Source organism: Piliocolobus tephrosceles, chromosome 21 (assembly GCF_002776525.5).
Source record: "Piliocolobus tephrosceles isolate RC106 chromosome 21, ASM277652v3, whole genome shotgun sequence".
NCBI classification, from domain to species: domain Eukaryota; kingdom Metazoa; phylum Chordata; class Mammalia; order Primates; family Cercopithecidae; genus Piliocolobus; species Piliocolobus tephrosceles.
Genome location: NC_045454.1, coordinates 34642795 through 34652320, shown reverse-complemented (window position 1 = coordinate 34652320; position 9526 = coordinate 34642795). Strand labels below are relative to the sequence as shown.

The window sequence follows — 9526 nt, the reverse complement described above, 5'->3', positions numbered from 1 at the left end:
TTTTGAGACAGAGTCTCGCTCTGTCACCCAGGCTGGAATGCAATGGTGTGATCTCGGCTCACTGCAAGCTCCACCTCCCAGGTTCATGTCATTCTCCTGCCTCAGCCTCCCGAGTAGCTGGGACTACAGGCACCCACCACCACGCCCGGCTAATTTTTTGTATTTTTTTAGTAGAGGCAGGGCTTCACCGTGTTAGCCAGGATGGTCTCAATCTCCTGACCTTGTGATCACCCTGCCTCGGCCTTCCAAAGTGCTGGGATTACAGGCGTGAGCCACGGTACCTGGCTGTCGTTTTGTTTTCTGACACAGAGTCTCCCTCTGTCACCCAGGCTGGAGTACAGTGGTGCGATCTCGGTTCACTGCAACCTCCATCTCCCAGATTCTCCTGCCTCAGCCTCCTAAGTAGCTGGGATTACAGGCACGCACCACCATGCCTGGCTAATTTTTTTGTATTTTTGGTAGAGACAGGTTCTCACCATATTGGCCAGGCTGGTCTCAAACTCCTGACCTCAAGGGATCCTCCCGCCTCAGCCTCCCAAAGTGCTGGGATTAAAAGAAAAAGAATGGGCCGGGCGTGGTGGCTCACGCCTGTAATCCCAGCACTTTGGGAGGCCGAGGCGGGCGGATCATGAGGTCAGGAGATCGAGACCATCCTGGCTAACACGGTGAAACCCCGTCTCTACTAAAAATACAAAAAATCAGCTGGGCGTGGTGGCAGGCGCCTGTAGTCCCAGCTACTGGGAGGCTGAGGCAGGAGAATGGCGTGAACCCGGGAGGCGGAGCTTGCAGTGAGCCGAGATCGCGCCACCGCACTCCAGCCTGGGTGACAGAGCGAGACTCCGTCTCAAAAAAAAAGAAGGCCGGGCGCGGTGGCTCAAGCCTGTAATCCCAGCACTTTGTGAGGCCGAGACGGGCGGATCACAAGGTCAGGAGATCGAGACCATCCTGGCTAACATGGTGAAACTCCGTCTCTACTAAAAAATACAAAAAACTAGCCGGGCGAGGTGGCGTGTGCCTGTAGTCCCAGCTACTTGGGAGGCTGAGGTGAGAGAATGGCGTGAACCCAGAAGGCAGCAGAGCTTGCAGTGAGCTGAGATCCGGCCCACTGCACTCCAGCCCAGGCGACACAGCGAGACTCCGCCTCAAAAAAAAAAAAAAAGAAAGAAAAAAAAAAAGAAATAAACTGGGCCATGCACAATGGCACATGCCTTCAGTCCCAGCACTCGGGGCAGCTGAGGTGGGAAGATCACTTAAGCCTGGGAGTTCGAGGCTGCAGTGAGCTATGATCACACCACTGTACTCGAGCCTAGGTGACACAGTAAGACCCTGTCTCAGAAAAAAAAGAAGAAAAGAAAAGAAAGAGAAAAACTAGACCAGACACGATGGCTCACTCCTGTAATGCCAGCACTTTGGGAGGCCAAGGCAGGAGGATCACCTGAGGTCAGGAGTTTAAGACCAGACTGACCAACATGATAAAACCCTGTCTCTACTAAAAATACAAAATTTGCAGACCATGGTGGCGCATGCCTGTGAGCTCAGCTACTTGGGAGGTTGAGGTTGCAGTGAGCCGAGATAATGCCACTACACTCCAGCCTGGCAACAAGAGTGAAACTCTGTCTCAAAAAACAACAACAACAACAAAACTAGGCCAGGCACGATGGCTCACTCTTGTAATTCCAGCACTTTGGGAGGTTGAGGCAGGCAGGGAAATCACTTAAGCCCCAGAGTTTGAAACAAGCCTTGGCAACATAGTGAGACCCTGTCTCTACAAAAAAATTTAAAACTTAGCCAGGTGCAGTGGTACACACCTGTGGCCCCCAGCTACTCAGAAGACTGAGGCTGGCTTAAGCCTGGAAGTTCGAGGCTGCAGTGAGCTATGATCACGCCACTGCACTCCGCCTGGGCAATGGAGCAAAACCCCACCTCTAAAAAAAAAACAAAAAAACAAAAAATAAAAGGGCCCATCGTAGCAACTCGGGCCTATAATCCCAGCACTTTGGGAGGCTGAGGCAGGTGGATCACTTGAGGGGTCAGGAGTTTGAGACCATCCAGACCAACATGGTAAAACCCCACCTCTACTAAAAATACAAAAATTAGCCAGGCATGGTGGTGTGTGCCTGTAGTCCCAGCTACTTGGGAGGCTGAGGCAGGAGAATCACTTGAACCTGGGAGGCGGAGGTTGCAGTGAGCTGAGATCACACCAGTGCAATCCAGCTTGGGCGACAGGGCAAGATTCTGTCTCAAAAAAAAAGAAAAAGGAAAGAAAAACTGCACGAAGTCCAAGGTAGAATGAGAAGGCCAGCAGCTATGTATATTGCTGCACCTTTACCTTCCACCATGCTGCTCCAGCTGGCTACCAAGTCAACACCAAAGTCCTCTGGGGAGAGAAAACAGGAGGGCTTCTACCTGGGCTGTTCCCAGAGCTAGGATTACCTGCTCCGAGGAGCCAAAGAGAAAGTTCCACAACAAGTTCCCTTCTAGCCCCTGCCACACCTGAATTTGTAAAAGCCTCTTCGCAATTAAAAACAAAAATTGGCCAGGCATAGTGACTCACGCCTGTAATCTCAGCACTTTTGGAGGCCGAGGAGGGCAGGTTACAAGGTCAGGAGATCCAGACCATCCTGGCTAACACAGTGAAACCCGCCTCTACGAAAAATACAAAAAATTAGTTGGGGCTGGTGGTGTGTGCCTGTAGTCCCAGCTGCTGGGGAGGCTGAGGCAGGAGAATGGTGTGAACCCGGGAGGCGGAACTTGCAGTGAGCTGAGATCGTGCCACTACACTCCAGCCTGGGCGACAGAGCAAGACTCTGTCTCAAAAAAAAACAAAACAAAACAAAACAAAAAAACAACTAAAAATAAAACCCCTCTCCACAAGTTGCAATTGGCAAACTATATAACCCCAGCTTGGGGAATAGAAAACTCTGGCTGCTGGTTGATAGAGCTGTCCACATGAGAGTTTGTCCATAACCAGTACACTTCTCTGGTGACACAATCAAGTTCTTCAAGCTGCCTTCCTCAAGCTCACTACCCAAAACCACAGAGAGCATGGAGGTGCCCTGTCCTTAGAGAAGTCCATCCACTGTACTGCCCCATGGGCAAGATTAAATTCGAAAGTAGCCGAGCTGGCTGGGAGCAATGGCTCACACCTGCAGTCCCAGCACTTTTAGAGGCCCAGAAGGGCGGATCACTGGAGGTCAGGAGTTCAAGACCAGCCCAGCCAACATGGCAAAACCCTGTCTCTACTAAAAATACAAAAATTAGCTAGGTGTGGTGGCATGTGCCTGTAGTCCCAGCTACTCAGGAGGCTGAGGCAGGAGGATTGCTTGAACCCAGGAGGCAGAAGCTGCAGTGAGCTGAGATCGCGCCACTGCATTCCAGCCTAGGCAGCAGAATGAAACTCTATCTCAAAAAAAAAAAGAAAGAAAGAAAGAAAGTGGCCAAGCCACTTAAATTACCAGACAGCTTTTTGAGAAAAATCTGAGTTTGAATCACCCCAAAATATAATCCAGGCAGCCAAGCTGCTCTGGATGGCTTGGAGAAGTTATTCTAGGGAGCCCCTCCTGGCTGGTCAACACACTGCCCTACACAGCTGGGCTCCGAGCGTAATAGTCCACAGTTACCTTCACCCTAACATGAGGAAGATCCAGCTTAGAGAGGGGATGTAACCAATACCCTAAAGTAAAAATAGCTGTATGACAGCATGAGGCAGACACAGACACAGGCAGACCTTCTGGACTGAAGCAAGCAAGAGCAGCATCAGAGGGAAGGCGGGGCTCCTGGTTCCTGAAGAAGACAGTGGTGACCAGGTACCAATTCCATCGTAGTTACATGACTCATGATCTCTCCCCCAGCTGTTTCCAGGAAAGCCTGCCTTCCTGCAGGACAAGTCAGAATCGCTCAGGGAAAAAGACCCAGGGCCAGAATTCTACCAGGAAGAGAGGCTCTGGCTGGTCATGGGCCAGCAGCTGCTGTCACTGCCACCATCTCCTCCTCACCTGCAGGGGCGCCTTAGCCTCATCTTGGGGAGTCTTTTTGACAAGGTGCGAACTTGCTCTTCCAAAAAAAATGAAATCCTCATTCTATGAAGGGGAAAACTGAGACACCAGGACAGGGAGGAAATTACCCAAAGACATGGGAAGAAGCACGGAAGGGGTGGGCACCGGGAGAGCAGTGGAAACGAAACAGGGGAAGAAATTCTCGGCTTAGCTAATGGAGCTGAACAAGTTCAGGGCAGGAAGAAAGCCACATTCCTTCCTAGTTAGTCTCCCTCCTCACCCGCCCGCGGCACCCCCCCCCCACCACCATCACCAGTATACACAAACACACACATGCAGGGAGCAGGGCTCTCTGAGTCTGAGACTAGACCCACCCCCACTCCCTTCAGGGCTATGAAGCCCCCAATTTCCAGAAAAGGAGTTACAAGGTTCCTAAACCACTTCCCCTCAGGACCTGACCACGGGTCATCTGCAACTTCTGACCCAGCACAGACAGGGGGGGCCATGACATAAACAGAAATGAAAAAGGCAGGTTTCTGACCACGGCCCCAGATGCGCCCCAAAGTCAGGCCCAAGAGAACATACACGGCAGCCTCCCCTCCCCACCACCAGCCAGGTGGCAGAACCGAAACGCCTCAAACTTCCCCCAGATGGGCCCAAATCTGCCTCTGAGAAGTTCCAGAGTCAGCGGCCAGATGTGGTAGCCAGAGTTTCCTCCCGGGTGGCAGGGATACTCCTACATGTGCCCTGAGGAAAATATCACAGCCGCCCCCAACACTTCCACTCTCCAAGGGTGTACGGAGAGACAGGGGGTAAGGGGCGTAAGGGGAGCAGAAAGCTGGGACAAGCCGTCAGGTTCTGCCCAAACTCCCCGTCCCAAGAATCAAAGTGGCCCAACCTGAGGGGCTGCATCGGAACGCGTCAAAGCCGGCCCCCAGCTGCAGACAGCCTCGCACCCTGACAGAACAGGCCCCCACAAGTGCCCCGCTGACCACCCCCTGCCAGGCACACAGACGATCGCTGCTTCCCATGAGGGCAGACACAGTCACCCCCACCAACGGCCCTACCCGGGCCCCAGATGGAAAAGCCCCCAGCTTCCCCCTATCACGGTGCCGGGACCGTGCCGCCCACCGCCTCCTCGCCCCGCCGCCAGGTGCGCAAACTGGATCCTGCCCAGGTGCGGGGCAGGCCAGAAAGGCCCCGTACGCCGCCAGGTGCCTACACCGACGTCCTCCCGGCCCGGCGCGCGAGTCTGGGCTCCTCAGCAGCCCCGGGCCGCCCGCCTGTATTGCCTCCTAGTGCTGAGAAGGAACGCGGTTCTCAGCGCTCCAGGCCGGACGGGCGCCCACTCCGCGCCCCGCCGGCCCAGGGACCCGCGAGCAGCACCACAGACCCAGCGTCTCCGAGCCCGGACGCCTTAGTGAGGGGCGCGCGAGGCCGGCCCGCGCCCCGACGTTCCCCACTGGCGCGCCGGGCGCCATGCCACTCACCTGTCTGGCGCGGTAGCTCTCAAAGGCCCTCAGGGCACTGTCGGTGAGCTTCACGTGGAACACCGACACCTTGCTGCCGTCGCTAACCCGCCCGCACGACAGCCCGTAGCTCCTAGCCTCCTTCAGCGCCGCCATCTTGCGACCATCTCTCCCCCGCGCCCCCTTCCCGGCTCCAGCGCCGCCGCGCCGGCCACGCCCCGCCCCGCCGCCCGCTGACGTGCTGCATTATTCATGAGACGCGGATGGCCACGCCCCCCCCAGAGTCCCGCGAAGCCAACAGTCGCCGCCGTACCGCCAGGCAGCGTACTGCATTATTCAGGAGACGCGCCTGGCCACGCCCCCTGCGGGCCCCACAAGGCCCACAGTCAACGCCCCAAGTTGTTGCAAATTCATAAGGCACTGATGGCCCCGCCTCTTCAGGCCCTAGAGGCGGCCACTTCCGTGAACGAACTCCGCCTCAACACGCGCACCCCTCCAGGCCCCACCTCCATAGTATTATACATAACTCTGACTCAGCCAGGCGCGTCAAAGCCCCGCCCCGACAGCCGCTGACGTGATGCATTATTTATGAGATCTCTACAGTCTTCCGTCTTTGGCTTCTGTGGAAAGCCGCAGAGAGGGCGTGGAGGGGCGGAGCCGGCGCGAAACACGTGGGTGGGTAGGCCCCGCCGCGGGCCGGGGCGGGTGGGCGTGGCTATGTAAACGAGGCGCGCGCGTTGGAAGCTGAGTTGGACCTATAGGGCATCCCTTAGGGTGGTAGGATGGGACTTCCACCCAGGGAAGGTGCTGGACCAGTAGGTGGAGGAGGAGCTGGTAAACTTTTTCTTATAAGATGAGTACTTTTAATAGGATAAAATCCTCCATCCCCACAGGCCTTGAGCAATGGTACACTCCAGCTTCATTTTCCAATTTTTTTTTGAGGGGTCTTGCTGTGTTGCCCAGGCTGGAGAGGAATGGCGCCATCATGGCTCACTGCATCCTGGACCTCCTGAACTCAAACTGATCCTCCTTGTCTGGGCCTCTCGAAGTGCTAGCATTACAAGTGTGAGCCACCCAGCCCAGCCTTCCATTTCCTTTTCTTTTCTTATCTTTTTTTTTTTTTGAGATGGAGTCTCACTGTCGCCCAGGCTGGAGAGCAGTGGCACAATCTCAGGCTCACTGCAGCCTCCGCCTCCTGAGTCCAAGAGATTCTCCTGCCTCAGCCTCCCAAATAGCTGGGGTTACAGGCGCGTGCACCACACCCAGCTAATTTTTTGTATTTTTAGTAGAGACGGGGTTTCACCGTGTTAGCCAGGATGGTCTCAATCTCCTGACCTCATGATCCGCCCGCCTCGGCCTCCCAAAGTGCTGGTTTTACAGGCGTGAACCACCGCACTTGGCTTTTTTTTTTTTTTGAGACAAGGTCTCACTCTGTCACCTAGACTGGAGTGCAGTGGCATGATCTTGGCTCACTGCAGCCTCGAACTCCTGGGCTCAACCCATCCTCCCACCTCAGCCTCTCAAGTAGCTGAAATTAGAGGCATGCTCCACCATACTGGGCCAATTTTTTGTATTTTTTGAAGAGATGGGATTTTTCCATGTTGCCCAGGCTGGTCTCAAACTCCTGGATTCAAAAGAACCTCCTGCCTCAGCCTCTCAAAGTGCTAGGAAGTGCTAGGATTATAGGCCATGAGCCACTGCGCCTAGCCATCTGCAGACATGTTTGTTTGTTTGTTTGGAGACGGAGATTTACTCTTATTGCCCAGGCTGGAGTGCAGTGGCATGATCTCGGCTCACTGCAACCTCTGCCTCCCGGTCAAGCAATTCTCCTGCCTCAGCCTCCTGAGTAGCTGGGATTACAGGCATGCGCCACCACGCCCAGCTACTTTTGTATTTTTAGTAGAGACAGGTTTTCACCATGTTGGTCAGGCTGGAGTTGAGGTCGAACTCCCGACCTCAAGTGATCCACCTGCCTCAGCCTCCCAAAGTACTGGGATTACAGGCGTGAGCCACCGCTCCCGGCCATGGGTGACCTGGTTCTTAAACATTTCTGCAGACAAGGCCGGACGTGGTGGCTCACACATGTAATCCCAGCACTTTGGGAGGCCGTGGCAGGCGGATCACGAGGTCAGGAGATGGAGACCATCCTGGCTACCACAGTGAAATCCCATCTCTACTAAAAATACAAAAAAATTAGCCAGGCGTTGTGGCAGGTACCTGTAGTCCCAGCTACTAGGGAGGCTGAGGCAGGAGAATGGTGAGAACCTGGGAGGCGGAGTTTGCAGTGAGCTGAGATGGCGCCACTGCACTCCAGCCTGGGTGACATAGCAAGACTCTGTCTCAAGAAAAAAAAAAAAAGGCCGGGCGCGGTGGCTCAAGCCTGTAATCTCAGCACTTTGGGAGGCCGTGGCAGGCGGATCACGAGGTCAGGAGACGGAGACCATCCTGGCTACCACAGTGAAACCCCGTCTCTACTAAAAGCTACAAAAAACTAGCCGGGCGAGGTGGCGGGCGCCTGTAGTCCCAGCTACTCGGGAGGCTGAGGCAGGAGAATGGCGTGAACCCAGAGGTGGAGCTTGCAGTGAGCTGAGATCCGGCCACAGCACTCCAGCCTGGGTGACAGAGCGAGACTCCGTCTCAAAAAAAAAGAACTAGGTCACCCACAATATTGCAAGTGAGTTGATTACCCTAGAGTGCCCCCCGGACACATAGTCCACCTGGTGAGATCTCAGATAGAAGCAGTGACCCTACCCTGCCCCTTGCCCCGTGTGTGGTCTTGGACATGTCTTGCCCTCTCTGTTCCTCAGTTTGCTCATCCAGGAAACAGGGAGTGTAACAGCATCTACCTGATTGTCCTGTGACGATGACATGAGACAAGGACACATGTAGCTCGCCCTGTTCAAATGCTCCAGAAATGTGAGCTCGCGTACACATGCAAAATTCCTTCTGCAATGCTCATTTCCAATTCACAGCCCATAGCAGGTCGGGTAAGGCCCGCCTGAGTCACTGCTCAAGGCCAGGTACATGGGAGGTGTTAGTAAATGCTCTGGTATGAAAGAAAAAGCCATCCCCGTCGTTCTCCAAAGGTACCACACGTGGTCCAGCTGGCATACCTTGCACAGCTATGCCATCCACGAGGGATACCCTTCGCCACCCATGAAAAGCATCCCATGCCTTCAACACAACTGCAATATCACACCTACTGGATGCTCCAGCTCGCCACCCACATCCAGCTCAAACCTTTGAGGATGAAGTGGCCAAGTGAATGACCATATTCAATTTCACAATCCTAGTCCAGCCATTCAGGGGCTCTCTCCTCCCCATCCCCGGACCATGTCATAATTTGCATGTTTTAGGAAGCTCTGGGGCTATTTCTTTTTTCTTTTTTTCTTTTCTTTTTTTTTTTTTTTTTTTTTTTTATGAGACTGAGTCTTGCTTTGTAGCCCAGGCTAGAGTGCGGTAGCCGGATCTCAGCTCACTGTAAGCTCCGCCTCCCGGATTTACGCCATTCTCCTGCCTCAGCCTCCCAAGTAGCTGGGACTACAAGTGCCCGCCACCTCGCCCCACTAGTTTTTTTGTATTTTTTAGTAGAGACGGGGTTTCACCGTGTTAGCCAGGATGGTCTCGGTCTCCTGACCTTGTGATCCGCCCGTCTCGGCCTCCCAAAGTGCTGGGATTACAGGCTTGAGCCACCGCGCCCGGCCTGATAAACTTTTTAAAAAGATTTATTAAAGGAAGGAAATGTCCTTCCTGGCCAAGCAAACTGCCAGTGCCAACTAATGTCTGGAGTTGAAATAGCACTACAGGACGGGTGCCGTGGCTCAAGCCTGTAATCCCAGCACTTTGGGAGGCCGAGGCAGGCAGATCATGAGGTCAGATTGAGACCATCCTGGTGAACATGGTGAAACCCCGTCTCCAATAAAAATACAAAAAAATTAGCAGGGTGTGGTGGCACACTCCTGTAGTCCCAGCTACGTGGGAGGATGAGGCAGGAGAATGGCGTGAACCTGGGAGGCGGAGCTTGCAGTGAGCTGAGATTGTGCCATTGCACTCCAGCCTGGG

The 9526-nt window shown here is 54.3% G+C and overlaps 1 protein-coding gene across 1 annotated transcript in view; it reads right to left on the bottom strand.

Moving 5' to 3' along the window:
* Window positions 1-5620, bottom strand: part of ELL (elongation factor for RNA polymerase II) — a 92309-nt gene extending 86689 nt beyond the window's left edge. The window contains exon 1 of the mRNA XM_026457021.1: window positions 5486-5620. Coding sequence (XP_026312806.1) covers window positions 5486-5620 — 135 coding nt within the window. The remainder of the gene's footprint in view (window positions 1-5485) is intronic.
* Between the last annotated feature and the right edge of the window lie 3906 nt (window positions 5621-9526).